This window comes from Harpia harpyja, chromosome 1 (assembly GCF_026419915.1).
Source record: "Harpia harpyja isolate bHarHar1 chromosome 1, bHarHar1 primary haplotype, whole genome shotgun sequence".
Classification (NCBI taxonomy): Eukaryota; Metazoa; Chordata; class Aves; order Accipitriformes; family Accipitridae; genus Harpia; species Harpia harpyja.
This window is the reverse complement of record NC_068940.1, coordinates 97,704,445-97,724,092: the sequence shown is the minus strand read 5'-3', so window position 1 is coordinate 97,724,092 and position 19,648 is coordinate 97,704,445. Positions and strand designations below refer to the sequence as shown.

The following is a 19,648-nucleotide window of genomic DNA, read 5'->3' as shown; positions in this document are numbered from 1 at the left end:
CACAGCAAGAATGCAGTCGCACAGTTTTTGTGGTGAGGCTACAGGCCTGTTATGTGATCCACTGGAAATGGGAGCATTTTAACAAAAGTTTTCATTTAAAAAAAATCTGGGTTTTGTTAGAAAATTTTCAAAATTGAGTGATCTCTAATAGTCATTTTATCATGGCTTAAAACAGCAGTTAAAAGCCTCTTGTTCTGTTAAAAGACTTTGCCCCGAGATGGAGCATATACATCCACCCTTTGAACGAAAACGTAATTATAGCCCACACTTCATTTGCTTTTTTCTTTCTCTTTACTAACCAAAGAGCTGTAAGAGGAAGGAAAACCTTAAGCATTCCCCATTCAGTTTTTGCTGGACCTACACCCTGGTCTGGCAGGGTGGGCGGTGGGTTTCCATGACCGCGGACACCCACGACACGTAGGCATCTTCTTGCTGCGCGTCTCCACCGCTGCCCCGTGCAGGCAGCTGACCTGGGCTGAGCCGCCGTGGTGGCAGCATGGACATGTGCATGGCTGAGAGACCCTGCAAATGCACTCGAGCGTGCAGTGGGGAGAAAAGTGGGCACGCAAAAAAAAATCCTCCTATGAATTTCAGGAAAGTATCCAAAGCCAAATGTTTGTGAGAGGCATCCTAGAATTGTTAATGAGCACGTGCATCTGCAATGGAAAGTTTAATTCCTTTGCATCTCCTCGGTCACTGATTTCCTTTGGGCAGTTGTTGGCTCAAACTCTTGTCTTCCTCTGCTCTGTGAATGCTGGCCATGCCATACTCCCCCCCTTCCTTGCTTCATGGAAACATTATCTTCTTCTTGCATGCAGCTGCTCTTACCCTAGTCTTCTCTCAGCACTTCCCTGCTTCAGTCCTGCCTTTTCCCCGATACAGACCTTTTGGTGTTTTTTTTTTTTTTTTTTAATTTTCCTGAACCTTTCGCGTTGGGATAGCCTCTGTCCTTGTCTTGCACCACGTCTGTCCTCCTACCTCCATACATTTCCTCTCTTGGGTCTTACCCCAAAGTCCCTTGGCTGATTTCAGCAGGTGGTAGTCCATCCAAGCCTCCAGACTGAATGTGGGGCTAAGCACAGCAGGGCTGTGTCCCAGCCCCTGGGGCTCCCAGATTTGAAATGGGCTCACCTAGGTGAGAAAATTAAAATGTAGCCACCTAAAATTAGGTGCCTGATACCACTGAGGTAGATATAGATAGTCTCAATTGCTTGACCCTTACCTCCACATGCACGATCTTCTCTTTTCTGGCCTTATCTCCCGTCTACACCAAATGCTCTTCCTACACCTGCCCTTCATTTATGGCTTCCTCCACTGGTGTCCTCTCCAGCCGGGATGGCTCAGTACAGCTCTTCCCTCAGTGCCCCTCTGCGGCAGCTCCAAACCTTTCCCACATGCTGCCACTCATGTTTGGAAGTCCTTCCCTGTCACGGTGCTTCCACCGGCTTCCTCCCCTCCTTCAGACCCCTCCACACTCCCTTGCGTGAAGCCTACCACTATCAATCTACCAAAGCATGAAATTAAAACAAGATCAAGTTTGGGCCTTTAGGATCAGCCCATTAACTGGCCATAGCTGTACAATATTTTGCAATATTTTTTAAAAATTATTATTAGTTGTGCTCTGGGATCCCTGGGGAAAGACTTTGGTATTTCCCCCCCCCCCGGGTGAATCATGCAGAATACAATAGTGCTTTGGCTTTGAAGCAATCTTGTCCATGCAGACCAGAAAGAAGTGTAAGACCACTCCTGGTGCCGATTTTGACTGGCGTGATGCAGCATGACGTGCTCCGGAAACCTATGGTTGATCTTAAATGCCATGCAGGTTCCAGCATGAAGATGCATGCCAAAGATGTGTAGAAATGGGCTGATGCTGTTTTGCTGGGTAAGAAGGGGAGAGCTGCTGTTACCAGGATGTTGTGATATACCTCAGTGAGGCACATCACAAATGAGGCAAGCCTTGAGAGGATTTTTGGACTGTCTTTAAGGCAATACCACTCAGAAGAGAACAGAAAAACCCTGGAAAGGAAAGCCCGTTTATCTATCTAAACCATGGTAAGGTGAGTGAGAGCTTTTGGAAATGTGGGCTGCCAAATGAAGCACTCCGGATACCAAAAAATAACTCAGGTTGAACTTTTCTGTTTTATCCCCAAATGAAATGATCCATTTCTACTTTCAGAATGTAGAATCGGGTTACAGTTTTTTTCCTCTTCAAACCTCAGCCAGTTTTAAGCAAAAAGTTCTATTAAAAAAACCAACCAACCAACCAATTCAAAATCAGGGTTGGCTCTTACCCTGGGGACAGTGGGGTCCAGCCCCACTGGGATGATCTTTCTGGGCTTTACCTCTCCCCACACTGCCCGTCCAGCCATGCCCCACGCCAGTGCCCAGCCCAGACCCCCCCCCAAAACCACCTGCACGTCCTGCGCAAGAAGGCACAGCAGGGATTTGTATCCCCAAGGTTGAGACAAGAGGGGTCTGGACTGCTGGGGCTGACTGCAGAAAGCTGTGCTAGAGGAAGTTAGCAGTTCCCCCCAAGCGCCGCTCTCCTGTGATTTCATTCACAAGGTGACTGGCGAGAATTTGTTGTTGATCTCTGTGCATGTCCCCCCCTTCCTGCCTTAGATGATAATGGTGCATAAAGCAAATTTTTGTGTTGAAAAACACACACAAAAAGCTGCAAGGTCTTTTATCAAGCTTTTTTCCAGTTCGTACCTTGTTTTATCAACCTGATAATGAATAAATTATACTGTTCTTATTGTACATTATTCTTCTAAACCTACCGCAATTTTGTTGTTGAGATTCCCCACCAGCTTTTCAGCGTTATGGCCACCATTTGCCAAAATTATTTTTAAAATGTGTACTTGAAATATTTTGACCTTTTAAAAGTCCTCATCACCATTAGCATAAAACATCAAAACCCTTCCATTTTTTAAAGAAAATGATTTGTAAAATTGAATTGAACTACTGCTGTTCTGCCACCCTCTTCCTTCTGCCACCCCTAACTTGCCCTCTCCCTCCCACAGTTTTCGGGTTACATTCTCTGCTCTGGAAAATTGTGGGTCCTCTAACCTGCATCCACCTCTTGTGATGAGCAACCTGAAATTTAAGCCATTGGAGATGGGATTTTATACCCTGAACTTCTTGGATGGGCTACCAAAGACAAGAAGACTTGGAATTTCATCCTTTGAAATCCCATTTGGAAAATCAGAGCTATGGCCAAACCTCTTCTCTGGGGATGCTGCTACTCAGCAGCTGGCAGCCAGCTCTGAAACAGGTATTATTTTTGGAAAAGGCCAATGGAAATAGGCAGATCACATTTCCTGGGGGTTTTATCTTGTTGTCCAAGGCTTCTGAATTGATACAGAGGTTCTAGCCCACATGTGTGACCAAGCAGTTACCCACATATTTCCACTGGCAGAAAGCTCCAGCAGAGATGTAACATCTGGATCAATAACTTACTTAAGTGACTGATTAGTAGTATGTCGGTAGCAAGACCTTGCAACAAAAGTGATAAGTGACAAATTTGAGGAGTTTTACAGTACTAATGCTTGTTATTGCTTCTCACAAAATGTTACCAAGCTTACAATAATCTTTACACTTTCAGCAAAAATGTGAACAGTATATTTGAATATATTAAAAAGAATTAAAAAAACATTTCACAAAAAACATTTGTTGCCATATGAAAGTCTTTCAGCAATAAATGCCCACACCAGTATTTAAACATTGTTAAAAGTATAATGATTTGTACTAATAAATTATGCAACAAGAGAGGTAAACAAAATAAAATTACAGTATAGCTCTCCATGTTCCTCCACTGAGCGTTCGCAGCTCTCGGAAGCTCCATTTTAGGTGACTAATTAAGAAACCGATATTTTCAGAGCAACAAAAATAAAAGCTTTTATTTGTTCATTTGAATATAAAACAGGCGTTATCACAGATGTACAAAGCGTACTGGTGGTTTAACATACAAGAAGGTTGCTGTCCTTTGCACATAAAAATTTTTGTTTGAAACTGTGATTGGCTGAGTTACATGAATTTCTCTAACCAGTCACCACACTCTATGAAATAACGCTGCTAACATTCAACTGATAAAAGGGACAGTCTTCCCTTGGGTAAAGTGTCAAGCAGGATTAAATATATATAATAAACAAGCACCATGAGGAATCTGCTCCTGTTTGATTAGTTTTGTGTTTAAATGTTCATTGTGTACCCTCTTTTTTTGTGCATGTGCATCAAGTTGATTACATGGTTTTGTCTGACTCCAAAAGCACAAGGTCACAAGACAAACATTTTATACATTCTCATGAATGGTTTATCTACAGTACAGTTTCTAATACAGAACAATCCTTCTTTATTGCTCAGTCTGATGGTGCTTAAATGTTTCCTTCCTTTTGCTTGCACAACAAAACCAGAAACTCAGTTTATCATTTCTCTTAACTCAGGATTTAACAACCACGGATGACAGGTTGCAGAAGAGAGCTGTTATTAACTGCGTTTCACAACTGCATTGCAGTTCTTTTATTCTCTACAAATGCAAAGTTGACTTCGTGAAGGTTAAAGTGATGCTTTGAACGACAGCGAGATTTGTTTTGCAGTACTGAGATCAGCGATAGCAGGACTTCACAAGTTAGTTCACACACTGCAATTATGTTTGTAATCAATCAACATCTTGTCTGAAACCTTACAACAACTTGCCATTAAGAACAGATTTTATTCTTTTTAGGGAGCAGAAGATGAATTTGACAAAATATAGGATTGGTCTGCAGAGCATGAATAGGGTTATTCACAGGACAGTGAAGGCAGAAAGGATGGTCTGAAAGAAAATGCGTCTGACATGGCAAGATGCTCTGTACTGTACATGCAGACTAAAACGTCCCTACCTTTTAAAAAGATTTTAAACACCCAGCATTGAGACTCCCTTATACGTGATATAAACATGATTACATTTGCCCTGCAACAATCTTAGTCATGCATATCCGGTAATGAGAGCCAGCACATGAACGTCATTTGGGACAATAAGAAAAGCATTCTTGGACTGCAGCTGGTACATCCCACTCTTGATCACAAACAGGTCAATTCAGTTACAACCACATGAAGGAAGGGGAAGGTTTTAAAAAAAGGGGTACGGGGTGCAGGGAAGACAACAGAACTGGGGAATCAAACCTCTTTTTTATCCAAAGGTAGTAAAATGAAGGCAGCTGTGATGCATGTTTTCCTACTCTTCTCCCGTGATGGCCTCAGATCGGAGACCGCGGGACTCCTCCGTTCTTTAAACAGGCAGATCGGTTCCTCTGATGTTTTAATGCGTTTAGGGACTAGTTAGCAGATGCACGATTCGTGCCAAAACGGTTGTAGTGACTGTACGCTCCTCTCTGTTAAGGAATAAATTAAAGACCATCGAAACAATCGTTTCCTGTAAATGTAAACCGGATGCATTGGCCACCGAGCTACGTGTCCTAGCTGAGAGGCAAATTGATAACTCTGTGCAAATAACCCCAGAACTTTTCCTTATAGCAATAAAAACACCAACTAAAACAATGAAAAAAATTGTGCAACAAAGTTCTGCAGCTAGACAACAGTGCTATTCCTCAACCTGCCTTTTCTAAGTCTAACAAGTGTATGCACATGCCAGCACGAATATTTATTGTTGCCTCCATGGCAAAGAAAAGAAAATTATTGTAGTGCATTTTTAGTCTTAAATTCATTCACTGCCTTAAAGGCAGCAATAATTCCACTTGCTGGTATCTAGAGGATTCTTTTTGACAGGGATACTTAGCAATCCAGGATTGCCTTTTTTTTTTTTTCCAAAAAATTTGTGAGTAACATTTGATTATCTACAGTGGGAGACACCATGCAAGTGACAAGTACTGCATTTTAAACTTTAAAATCTTTTGTCATTAGTGAATTTATATTTCATATATATATATTTGATGTGATACTATCCACTCAAGATAATACAACACTTTTTTATATTAGCAAACATTTCAAGAGTTTAATATTCTTGAATGTTTTTTCTCTTTTATACTTCTAAAGAGATCAAAATAAATTAAACGTTTTGTACATAATTACAGAAGAAGTAGTTAACTTATTTTATCTTTTTAGTTTAGTACAAAGATATTTGCAAGTTCATTGCCGAAATACACCTTATTTATAAATTTCTTCCATTCTAACGCTAACAGCAAAGGCTTTGGCCTTTGGGCTTTCAGCATCTCCAACAGAAAGCTGCAAGATCTCTAATTGAAAGGTGCTACTTTGGGTATTCTCCTCGTACCACTACGTAGTTTCCTAACATGTGGGATCTAAAATGGCTTAAGTTAGTAACGGATCTGTATTCATCAGCTTTTTATGACATATTAAAACAAATGAAGAAAACAATTATTTGTATTAGTATGCAAATTGTTTTAAAAGAATCCATTTGGAGGGCAGAATAAAAAAAAAATCTACTTCAGCTTACTTAATGTAAAATACAAAGCCACATTTACTCAAAAAGCAGTATTGTCCAATCAGCAAAAAAAAAAAAAAAATTTAAAATGGGCTTTTCCAACACACTGAAGGGCCTCACCCCATAGTCCTTCTTTTCTAAAATTTAGTGGTAAAAGAAAACATTTCACATTTTATTTCCTGCCAATCGTGACTGCTTTGAAAAGTCGTAATAGAAACAGTTCCATTCTGATGAGTGTCAGCATCTTATCTGCGCACTTTTTTAGTGGACACCAAAAAATTTTATACATCTATAGTAAAGTCCATGGAAGCTTTAAGGTACAAGACTACATGTTGTAGGCCACATAGATGGGATCTAGCTGGTCTGCCAAAAATCCATCTCGTAGGTGCATACGTTGTTTCTCTCCACGGGAGTTGATAGGAATTACACCAATGTCCACAACCACCACCACCCCTACAATCAGATAGTGTTCCTCCAGGACCACGTTGGTGACCAAAGGAACCAGGTCCAAAGCTTCTTGCTCCGATCCATCCAGCTCAACTACAACGACCAATAAATTTGTCCAGGTAAACACCGCACTGGAATGAAAGAAAAAAGTAGTATTAATGGTGGGGTTTTTTTACCCATTTAATTTTTTTCCCTTTTCATTCAGCCTTGGGTTACCTTTTGTTTCACAAAGTGTAAGTAGCAAGAGAGAACACGTCTGCAGGCAGGGGCAGAAGACCAGCCCCACTAGCTCTCACTTTAATATTGCTGCAATACTAAGTATTGGGCTAAACTTCCCAGAAACTCAAGTCTAATCCTTGCCTGTCATGTAAGGAGGTAGTTCCCTTGGAAGCCAGAGAACTGTCACAGCGCTGCTGTGTTCATGAAGGCATGCGTGAGCAATGTGTGGGTGGAGGTGTCTTCGCTGGAGTTTTTTGAAGAGCAGCCCAGAAGAGCAAAGGAGGTTAAAAGAGGCGACACCAAAAGGAACAGAAGGAACATAGTCCGAGCTGAAAGATCTTTGGGATAAACTCTGCCGAGCGAAGGGGTGCGGAGCCCTGCGAACATTTACATGGCATACTGCAGGCTGCACAAAGGTCCCCGGGTGGCCAGGGAGGCGACTTCCTCACTTGCACAGTGCTAGGCAAAAATGGCTACGTGCCTTCTGGACTGGGCTGGCTGCTGTCCAGGCAGGTCAGAGCTTAGCACAAAAGAGCTGCGATTCTTCTGGACCAATTGGTTTACACAGAAATAAGCAGTGTCTCCATCTGTTTTATTTCTGTTGGGTTTAAGGGGACAGGAGTTTTTACATTCCTTATTAACAGGTGAGATGGTCAAGGGAACACCTTTATCACCAGTATCTCCTCTTTACTAAAAGAACTTTGTAAAACCCCCAAATTTTGCTTAAACCCTTGAGCTGAAGCAGGTAAATTTTAGTTTCTGCTACTGGGCATCTTTTCTGGCAAAGGATAATGCATTTATCCTTCCAAATATGGAGGCTGGGAGGGTATGAAAGTCTGGTGTATGCTTCACTCCATCCTCCTCCCCACCTCTCAAATGCCTCCAAAGCCTCTGAAGTCTCACAGGAGGTCAGCAGGACTGAGGCTCCACAAAGAGCAATCCCATTCTTCCTTGCAGGTGTTTAAGACACAGAGCGATGGTTATTTCTTTCTCTAACTTACTCCATAGCATAAATAATAATATTCTACACATGTAACTCATACATCAAACCCTGTACTTGACTCTCCTTTACCTTATAAAATCAGTGGATAATTTTCCAGAATTGTCTCAAGCATATGCATCTTAAAGTTAGAATATATTACGTATATAAGCCAACTTCAGAAAGAGCTACTTATCCTAAGGTCGATGCTTGACTGAGACAGAAGTGCACTGTTTTAGGCTACTAAGACAATTCTGTAAATCCCTGTACTTTGGAAACATATCTTACTTCGCCCAAAAGTTAGCTATGAAAATGTGCTCTATGTTGATGCTTAACAGAATGGATTTTAGGAGAAAAGTACTTACTATTAAAAAAAAATTCATTTTCAGATCCCGCTGAAGTACTAGTTGAATTCTTATGTGCTTATTGATCTGGAAAACTAATGGGCAGCCAAAGCAAGGCTGTGCAGGCTTTTGACTTAGTACTGCTATGAAATGAATTTTAATTTGTAATTATGTTTTCACAGACATTCTAGTAAGTTTTGATTGATGCTGAATATTAGCAAAGTGAAATATCAGTCTGCTCAGGTGACCATCTCCAGAGAAGCCCTAGAATTTTTATGGATTGCTGTACAAACATCTAAATTAGTATTATATATATTTTAACAAAAAAGTCTGGGGAGGTTTTATTAAAATATAAGTTAGCACTTGAAACTGTGCCTTAAACGAACTGTTGGGAAAGCAATCAATGGCAAGATTCAGGAGCAGGTCCCTAAAACATGGCTTAGGAGAAGTTAGTTCATCTGGGTTCACAAGACTGATTCCCAAAACCTTCATGAAGCTTCTATTAAGTCCTAGAGCCACTGACACTCCTAAGAGGGTTTCAATTTAATTTAAAACTCATTTCGTATGTCATGCTTCTAACTCACTGCTGACCACTGTAAGTAAAAGGAAATATTGCCCTTTATGTTCTCACCAGCTGAGATGAAGATATATTGGCCAGCACGTATCACTTATGAATACATTAACTTTCTAGCCCTGATGAATAAAAACCAAACCAAACCAAACCAGAAAACTAGGGACCCAGGAAGGCTGCACCTTCTCATGAAATTACGGAGTCACACCCAACAGATGCAACACAGCCAATGCACTGATCTGGGAACGGCCCCTCTTGCTGCTTCCATCCCACCAAATACTTCAGGAAAAGCAAGAAGTTGTTGAAACACCTCCAGAGAAAGAGGGCCATAATGGTTTTCTTCTCCAAATACCTTGTGTAGCTTTACCTATTTGTCATTATGCAGAGAGAGAAAACCACTTCTTAGCAAATTCCAGGAAGCTATGTTCTGTTCCTCTTTCAAGGGTTTGAAGTTTAAATGAGTTAACAATGTGCTTTAATTAAAACACATATATATACATTATTTCTCAAGATATTTTGCAGTATTAGAAACACTTTAAAAAATGCCTGCTGTAGTTACACATCACAAAAAAAACAGACTGTGCCACTCTTGCTTGTTACATATTGAGACACAGGAGATCTAGAGTCAGCAGTTGTTGATTTTGTGCTCAAATTGCTTAAGACACAAGAATAATTTTAAATGACCTTTTAGATCTGATCCTCAATGACAGAAGTTGCACAGCAGGATCACATGTCAGTCAACAAGTCACCACCTTCCTCAATATTGTTAAATGTTACAAAATAAGCATGTGTTTTTTGGAAGCTGAGGCTATTTTTAGAATCTATTGACTGGACATTCCCAGTATCTTTGTTTGCAACAGGTATCGATGCAGTTAAATCCTTAATGGGTCATTGTAACCAAAACAACAGCAGCCTCCAACAAGAACAGAGGCTCATGCCCCTGTCCAAAGAAAGGCATATACAAAGTATATATAAAAAGAAAGATTTAACTGGCTATTATTTTGTCAACGAGTGTTTCACAAAGCCAAGAGGATCTCTAAGAGAAGCTGAAAGAGAAGTTAAGCGAGAAAAGTCAAGGCCCGTCACGACTAGGACTATGAATGAAAACTCCATGATGGTGGCTTGAGAGAGCTATTAGGCAGAGCACTAGTTAGGAAGACATTGGGAACCGTGAGCAAACCAGATGTTGTTGCTCCGAACTACTGTGTGTCCATTTCTGCAGGGACCACATCAGAGAAATACCTAACTCATTAGCAATCTCTTCTCTTTGAGGAAGAAACAACCCTCAAGACTTTTAGGTTTGGCCTTTGGGCAATAGTACAGCATGTTTTCTGAAATCTTGCTCATGTGCCTTGTACATTATCACCCAACTACTGGGAATAGTTAAGGCGCTGAGAATTATTTGCATGTACTTCTACCTTCTTGCAGAAATTCAGTGGCCTTTTTCTTTGGTCCTCTCAGCTTACCCCAACCCTTTTTTAGTTGCCACTATCCCACTCATGATTTCCATGATAATGGAAGGAAAAGGATCCTCAAAGTGTTCTCAGTGGTCTTGAAAAAAGGAACATAATTTAAGCATTTTTTGGCCACTGAAACCCATAATGAACATTTCTGCAGTGTGATATGGCTACTTCATTCACTGCCCATGAGCTCACACTTTGAGGACAAGTGACAAACAGGTACTGACGAACACATCAATTTATGAATCTGTGGCCATCTTATAATAGACCTGTCCCTAAACAGCTTGATCTGAAAACTCTCCATCCATTGCTGATACTGATCTGACACATTTTCAAGGAGAATTTCACAGTATCCTTAAAGTGTTCACACTGGTCTATATGAGGACACAGAATCCGCCACTCCTTGTAATGGCTAGCTGGCACAAGACCATACCAGCAGTAATGATGCTCTAGGGAGGAGAAAATAAGGCAAAATCTCAGTTACAGTCAGCCAAGCAATTAACTGCCTTAATTTTAACAGATATTTAAGAAAAAAAGCAAGGTGTTTTGACCAAAGAAACCAGTCTGGTCACTGTGCTTCAATTACTAAGTTTACTGCTCCAGGCCACACCTTTGCAGCCAGGTTTGAAAAGAAAAATGGAGAGTCAGATCTTATCCTCACTAAATTGCTCTGGCTGTTGCGACAGGTTCGTTTTGGTTGAAAGGAGAAGAGCTGAGCTGAGGTTATATCAAAACAAAACAACTACCTGACTCAGTCTTCTGATGCAAGAATAATGAAAAGCAATTTGTTCTCATGTCGGCCTCAAGAAATGATTACCTGCTGTGTGCATTTGATGATGTGATACATTGATTAAGACATCATTATTAACTCATTGATTTACTGCTTCAATTTCCATTGTGACCTTGATTTGATCACTGCTTGATTTATTAATAACCAATTCAAAAGTAACAGTGTGCTCACTAATAAAGTTTATTAGTGTGTTCATCTATTTGAAATGTTTGCTTGCTTACTCCTCCTAATAACAACACTCCTAAAGCTTGAACTCATACCAGTTTGCTTTTCCTTGTTAGAATATAAATCTCAAACTCCAAGAAACAGTTACCAACCTACCTGAGAGCTGCTTGGCTCTCTCAAATTAAAAGTTTTAATCCTTCACTTGTACTTAAAACCATATTAAAAACGAAACATATTGAATGATCCTAGCAGAAAACAGTCCTACCTGATTAAATCTGTTTGTGAAAAGTTTCATCCTAACGACATATTTACAGCCGGGTTATAAATCCTATGACCATCCTGACAGGCCATTTCCTGGATCAACTGCAATATGCCAGAAAAACCCCCAAACATTATAGGTATTTCAGCTTTATATAAGGGCCCTGGCGTTATATAATCCTTACCATTCTGTGATGCTCTTGTGTGCTCTAATTACAGAGGTTTCAATATCAATCGGATGGTATCTCATCCCTCGTAACTCCATGGCTTCATCTAATGCACCCACAACATAAAGTGCATCATGGCGTTCTGGTTGTAAGGAACAAAAATGTTAATGATTCTATTCTCCAGTACATTAAATTACAAAAATGTTCACATTAATAAATAAGTAAAATAAGCATAACACTTATAAGTTATCCTTGAATTTCTGAAACCCCAAAGTGATTTCTGAACTAATGAGGATTTTTCATTGCTGAAGTGCAATGCAGAGCAGAAAGCAGAAGGAAGGCAGGCAGAAACACTATTCCCATTTGAAGAAGAGAAAGGTGGAAGTCTTTATCCAAAGACAGTGGCATAAATTCCTGTTTTTCTCCTAGGTGCATGCAGAACAGACTCATTCTTTTGTAAGGCCCCCTATATAGGCAATAGGCTTTGTTTCTCTCTCTTTCTTTTGAAGGAGTAAGGATGGATTTGACCCTAACAGTATGGATGATATTCTTCCAGTAGCTTTGAGATGGTCAGTACTGATGTTTAAGGTGTATTACAAAGGTGTTTATCAATAAACGATATTGTGCTATGTGCCAGATAGCAAATTGCTCATTCAGACAAATGGCAAGCTCTGGAGCGTAATGCTCTTATAGTACAAATTTTTACTGACTGAAGAAATAAATGAGGCTGAAATGACACTTTTTAAAAGATATTAGGCTGATAATAAATGACTGCATGTTATTCATAAAGAAATAATATTCGCTAATAGACTTAAAAGCAGATAACTGGCTCATTTTACATTAATTCAGATAGTTGCATGGTGGTAATGTAGTGGCAATATAACCTCTACCAGTAATAAAGGGCAGAGAACTTTCTGCACTGGGAGCTAAAAGTGGGAGGAGAACGGAGACTTAGCAACTCTTTGCCAGGAGAAGATTTAAGCCATTTGGATACTTAAGTTGCCATATCCTCAGAGAATCCTGACTTTGCTCAAGGCTGGGCTATCATTATGAAATCAAAAAAGCCTCCACAAAGGAAAGTAAATCTCTTCAGGAAGATGCTAACATAAGGACACAGGCAGCAGTTGTAGTCCACAGTGATTACTAAAATGCTTTCAGATTTAATGAATTCACTCTTTGGCTGAATAGTGGCTATTCTAGTTGCACTGACACCGGGGCCCTGGGATCACTCCTGGAGGTGCTCGCAGCATTGCTAGAAACCACACTTTGCCAACAGCCTCGACTGCCACCTCAGCCAGCCACCGCTTGTGGCACTGTGCTCTGCAAAAATCACAGGAAAGTAACGTTTCCCCAAGCAGAGACTTTGTGTGCCTGGCAGTGCTGGTTTGCTTACATGTGTACACAAGGAATGTCATAAAAACAAGTAATGAAATCCTGTACCTTTCCAAAAGAAACCCAAACACCCCGTAGCTTCTCCTGCAGGCTACTGCTTGTATTATATTTCAGTAACTGTCCCCGCAGGTTTAAAGACAGGGAAATTTGAGAAATGGACAGCTTCTGTAAGTAAGTTTATAACAGAGGAATTATCAAAGAAGGTGGTCGTCACAGGAGGGACAGGACTCGGGCTCACAACAAGGCTCTTCCTATCTGCACAAAGGCATTCCTGAAGATATGACTGCGAGTGCAAATGATGGCATTTTAAGCTGCATTTCATCTTTTTCAAGCTGAAGCAGTTGGCACATTAACTATGCCAAAAAATCACTGGTGGAGGGGATTTATAGCACCTGAGGTTCAGCAAAGGAAAAGCAACTGTTTCAGCAGGGAAATCTCACCCTCTGTTTTATTTTCTGATTATTTTAACTAAGGCCTTTTTGCAGTTCTACAGGTTTCACAGACTAAACACGTTGGGTAGCGCAGGCCAAGAGATGGTGTCAGCCTCAAAATAATCCAAGTTATGTGTATAGACCTAGATGATGAGAAACCTCTTACCTCCATTTGCATCTGTCAGTTCTGTTCTTCTTAGGAATCCCAGATAGCCAGTTCGAGCCCAAATAGTCTGTGTGTCTCCAAAGCTGAGTCTTGAATTAAAATGATCTGATTGCAAAGATTCATCTCCATAGATGGTAAAATACCCACTGGCATTGTGAGTGCTGTGAACCCATATCTAAGTTAAAAGCAATTATACTGGTATTAATTAAAGTAGCTTTCCAGAATGAAGCATTATTGAAAATTTTTGCTGCAAATATTTTTAGTCATAGCTAGATAATACCATAATGCCTTTTAACACTGTTTCTGAACCCGTAACTGACCCAGTTTTAGGCAGAGAGACCCCAATCTAACCTCACTGAAGTCAGAGTGCGGATCTGAGCCGTGCCTGGGGGAGAGGGATGCTGGACTCACGGCTGCAGGGATACCTGCTTTGCAGCCCTCTGGCCCCAGGTTAGCCAAAGACCTGCACAGCCTTCTTGAACGGCTTATCTAGCCTTGAGGTCTGCTTGGTTATGGCAATTTTCAGAAGAGCCTGTGGACCACGGTGCTCTTTCCATAGTCCCCCACGTGTGGTTCAGTGTATTTACTCCAGCAGGGATCCTCCATGAACACCAGACAGACAGATTATTTTAAAGGGTGAGGCCAGGGACCCTCACCTATGGAAAAGGATTAATTTCATCTAACTCAAGGCATCACGGAAATATTTATGATTTCATAGTAATGAAATCTGACAGATGAATCTCACAAATTAGACTGTAGTTTTAATTATGACTAAGCAAATTTTTCATTTGGTTAATTAGATCTTTAATTGCTCACTGAAAATAACTTTTTTTCTCTCCAGAAACATAAAATTGGAAAAACATATAGCCTTGCTCAACTCAGCTAATGAGAGTACTTCAGTGTTGAAGCACAGTGATTATAAAGAGAATAGCACTAGAAAACCATCTAGCTGATATTAGACTAATCAATAAACTTATTTTTTCATCTAAGTTTCCATCAGAATTAGTGAAGCACCAAGTAGAAAATACAGTTAGAAAAAGCAGATTTTTTTCAATTTTTTAACAAACTTGAGCTATTATTAGTATTTATCAAGTATGTTACTAGGAATTTTAATAATGATACAAATATCATGCTACATACTTTATAGACTATAAAGATCTGTAGAATCCACAATTTTCTTAACTGGGCATTTGGTAAGATGTATTATAGGAAACCACTGGCATACACGATGATAGCTTTATCTCTGCAATTTCATTCAGAGCATACACAGGTTAAGTTTTCATGACTCACCTCACCAAGATGAGAGTCTCCTAAGGGTCCCTTTGTTTCTGGATTAGCAATAATGATACGTACTCCTGGGAGGATCTATTGAAAGAAAACATGAGGCAGTGAGAAAGGAGATACCGGCTTATGCAATCATATGCTGACTCTTCGTCCCCAAAAAACCTTCATTAGAAACTAGAAGAAATCCTTAAAAAGTTAAAGTAGACTTATAACATAAAAAATTAAAATAGTCCATAGATGTAATAAATTCTGAGATATCTGGGAAAAGCTACAAAACCTCTTCTCTTTGTGAAAGCTGAACACCTTCCATCATTAAAAACTCCTCAGAAATCAAATGTTCACCTACAATACAAAAATCCTACCAAATGGCCCAAGTCCCTCTGAGAGTATATATTAGAATAGAAAAAAAACCCCCGCTATCCACATGAAACTTTGGCCTGAAACAAAAACAAAGCCAGAGGCACCATGCAATCTTCCCAGAACAAGGCCCCACCAATAACTTCATGTAATGGACGTTCAACCACTACAGAGATGGGCAGATGTTAAACCTCAAAATAGAAAAGGTAGCATCCTCTGACCATGAGTGTTTCCAAAGCTATGGTTAGAAAGCTTTAGATGAGCATCCACAGCATCAAGGGGCAGTCAGTAAGCAGGGACTGCCTCGGTGGCTCAGTGCAGCAGCGATGGCACCTCTCCTTTCTCCCAAAGGCAAAGCACGCTTAGCAGTAGACCTCGGTCACTGGCACGTGGCCAGGCAGAGCGGTCAGGGACAGAGCTAAAAGCAGCACCCATATCTCTGTGTGCCAGTCCTATGTCCTCACCCTGTCCCCACAGCGATGCCGCCCACCAGGGACGGTCGCTCTGCAGGTGATCACTAGCCTATGAGTACAACGTTGGTAATCTCAGACCAGTTGTCAGTGGAGGTGGGTCTACATCAAAACTGCCTTTACTAGTGGCACATTTGTTGGCTGTTTCAAGAGTGAGATGTGGAGGATGAAATGCTTTTTGCATAAAAGAGGAAGATATAGCTTCTGAAAGAGCAGTAATGCATCAGTTACTGTCCTCGTAATGATCCACCCAAGGGTACTGAGGGAGCTGGCAGAAGTGCTCACCAAGCCACTTCCAATCATTTATCAGCAGTCCTGGCTAACCATGGAGGTCCCAGCTGACTGGAGGTTAGCAAATGTGACGCTCCTCCGCAAGAAGGGCCAGAAGGAGGATCCAGGGAACTACAGGCCTGCCAGCCTGACCTTGGTGCCAGGGAAGGTTATGGAGCAGATCATCCTGAGTGCCATCACACGGCACGTACAGGACAACCAGGAGATCAGGCTCAGTCAGCATGGGTTTATGAAAGGCAGGTCCTGCTTGACTAACCTGATCTCCTTCCATGGCAAAGTGACCCATTTAGTGGATGAGGGCAAGGCTGTGGATGTTGTCTACCTAGACTTTAGTAAAGCCTTTGACACCGTTTACCACGGCATTCTCCTGGAGAAACTGGCTGCTCATGCCTTGGATGGGCGTATGCTTCGCTGGGTAAAAAACTGGCTGGATGGCCAGGCCCAAAGAGTTGTGGTGAACGGAGTTAAATCCAGTTGGCGGCTGGTCACAAGTGGTGTTCCCTGGGGCTCAGTATTGGGGACAGCGTGTTTAATATCTTTATCAATGATCTGGACAAGGGCATCGAGTGCACCCTCAGTAAGTTTGCAGATGACACCAAGTTGGGAGGGAGGGTTGATCTGCTTGAGGGTAGGAAGGCTCTACAGAGGGATCTGGACAGGCTGGATCGGTGGGCTGAGGCCAATTGTATGAAGTTCAACAAGGCCAAGTGCCAGGTCCTGCACTTGGGTCACAGCAACCCCACACAACACTACAGGCTTGGGGAAGAGTGGCTGGAAAGCTGCCCGGCAGAGAAAGACCTGGGGGTGCTGGCTGACAGCCGGCTGGATATGAGCCGGCAGTGTGCCCAGGTGGCCAAGAAGGCCAACGGCATCCTGGCCTGCATCAGAAATAGTGTGGCCAGCAGGAGCAGGGAGGTGGTTGTTCCCCTGTACTCGGCCCCGGTGAGGCCGCACCTCGAGTACTGTGTTCAGTTTTGGGCCCCTCGCTACAGGAAAGACATTGAGGTGCTGGAGCGTGTCCAGAGAAGGGCAACCAAGCTGGTGAGGGGCCTGGAGCACAAGTCTTATGAGGAGCAGCTGAGGGAACTGGCGTTGTTTAGTCTGGACAAAAAGAGGCTGAGGGGAGACCTCATCGCTCTCTACAACTACCTGAAAGGAGGTTGTAGTGAGGTGGGTGTCGGTCTCTTCTCCCAAGTAACAAGCAATAGGACAAGAGGAAATGGCTTCAAGTTGTGCCAGGGGAGGTTTAGATTGGATATTAGGAAAAAGTTTTTCACCGAAAGGGTTGTCAAGCATTGGAACAGGCTGCCCAGGGAAGTGGTGGAGTCACTGTCCCTGGAGGTATCTAAACGTCGTGTAGATGTGGTGCTAAGGGACATGGTTTAGTGGTGGACTTGGCAGTGTTAGGTTAACGGCTGGACTTGGGGATCTTAAAGGCCCTTTTCAACCAAAATGATTCTATGATCTATGATCATGCTGTAACCTCAACAGTAAAGAAAGGTCTTCAGTCTGCACAGCTGATAAAGCCTTCCTCAACACTACATTCGCTCAAAAAATTAACAGAAATGGAAATTTACTGAAAATATTTACCATGAAAGATATGTTTAACTCTTCTTTCAGTACTTACTTTTCCTGACTCCATGAGTGGCAAACTATGTGGAGATCCTCTTTCTACTAAACGAACTCTGTAAAATACATGTAAAAATAATATGCATAATACATGGCTGCATTTATTTGCTTTTCCTTAACATTTATTTCTAAAAGGAATAGTTAATGGTCACAGAGATTAATGTTATTTTTGGAACAGATGAAGCTTATATCCTGTAGAACATAATCGGGCCCAATATTTAATCTTAGTCAAGACTTATGGCTGGGAAAATAATGAAAAAAAGATGTGTGTGAATGCTTTCCTAAATATTAAATTCTTCAAATGTAGTTGGTGCCTTTTATTTATTTTTGATGGACTTTTGTAAATGGAATTCCATGCAGAAATTTATTCACAACAAGGGGGATCTAAAATTTTGATTTCCCACAAGAACATCATAAATGCCAGGGCACAGACACAAAAGCATGCGAGCTGAGTGAGCAACCACATTCCACGACTAAAATCAAAGTCAGATTGAAGTAACTCATAACCTGGCCTCAGCTTCAAATCTGCATTTGCAATCTTTTAATTATTTTCAATGGACAGTGGTTGATAAACATTTTAATATTAAAAAAAAATCATTTAATGAAAAATGTTATTACTGCTGAGGTCAGACCCCTTCTCTGAGTGTAGCTTTCTGGTCTTCTCTCCTCCTTTCTTAGATAACTTATTTTCCCACTACAGAACAGAGATGGCAGCTCTCTTTCAGTTGTATGATGGTCTGGAAGGAAATACCTCATTTAACCTTAGAAAAATAGCAGGTTAGAATGAAAGAGACTTTAAAGTCCTAAAATAGCCGATGATCTCAGCCAGTAAATGGTGAAGAAAATTTGGTAACATCTAGGCATTCCTGCATCCTAAGTGAGATAACTTAAAAGTTCTAACAGCCCATGAAAACCTTAAACTTCCCACTCCTGAACATTTTTCATAATCCACTTAACCAAGCTAAATCTGGACTTCTGTCAAAAGAGCTGTTCTTACCTCTTTCTTCCCCTCAGCTCTGTGATTAGAAAGAAAAAAACCAACGTAAGATGCCTAAAAACCAACCCTGTAAAAGGTAAAGATGAAACATCAGAAGGGAGGAATACATAGCTAGGAACAGATGGGTGGAGAACTGGATCTGGTTAAACTGATCATAAAACTGCAGTCTGTTAGGAGCAGTCATGATAGATCTTTTTCGGACTGTTTTGAGGTCTTTTTATAGACAGAGTACTGCAGTGCTCAGTTTGGGAAAGGAGGGATGAGACACAGAGAGACCTCAGCTAGAGGTCCCTTTGGAGAAGAACAAAGCTTTGGCAAGTTCAGCCCCTAAACATAAAGGAGATGGAAGAGAAGGACAAAGATTTTTTTTTTTTTTTTTTTTGCTGTTTCTTTGCTCCAAAAGTCTTCTACAAAAGCTGGCACTGTCGAGGTCAAGGCAGGAATAGTGAATAGTGTTTTATCTGCAGTTCTGGGAAGTCTCTCAACCTTGATGAACAGGGCAGGGCTAAGCCCTAAGGCATTGCACATCAGTGTGAACAGTTCCTCATACTAAGAGCAAGAGATACAATCCAAATATCCAGCAATTTCAGACTGCTTTTCCAAGTCATTTTGAGGAAAAAAGGATGTAAAGCGCCCTACAAGGGCACTGCCTGGAGCAGGCACGGTTAGGCAGCTGCAGGCTGATGTGCTCTCCTGCAAGATGCGTAATAGGAACTACCTTCCAACGTTTGTTCAACTGCCACAGAACTCGCAGCCAGTGCCTGCAGCACTAATTACCACTTCTGTGTG

At 41.3% G+C, this 19,648-nt stretch overlaps 1 protein-coding gene across 4 annotated transcripts in view; it reads right to left on the bottom strand.

Moving 5' to 3' along the window:
- Positions 1-3,871: 3,871 nt before the first annotated feature.
- The window catches only part of DIP2C (disco interacting protein 2 homolog C), a 337,865-nt gene continuing 322,088 nt past the window's right edge, over positions 3,872-19,648 (bottom strand). For all 4 annotated transcript variants that reach the window (XM_052806472.1, XM_052806481.1, XM_052806490.1 and 1 more), the window contains 5 exons: positions 17,861-17,918; positions 15,122-15,196; positions 13,832-14,006; positions 11,861-11,984; positions 3,872-7,020 (listed from right to left, as the gene is read on the bottom strand). In XM_052806472.1, the coding sequence (XP_052662432.1) occupies positions 6,768-7,020; positions 11,861-11,984; positions 13,832-14,006; positions 15,122-15,196; positions 17,861-17,918 (685 nt within the window). In that variant the 3' untranslated portion in view covers positions 3,872-6,767. The remainder of the gene's footprint in view (positions 7,021-11,860; positions 11,985-13,831; positions 14,007-15,121; positions 15,197-17,860; positions 17,919-19,648) is intronic.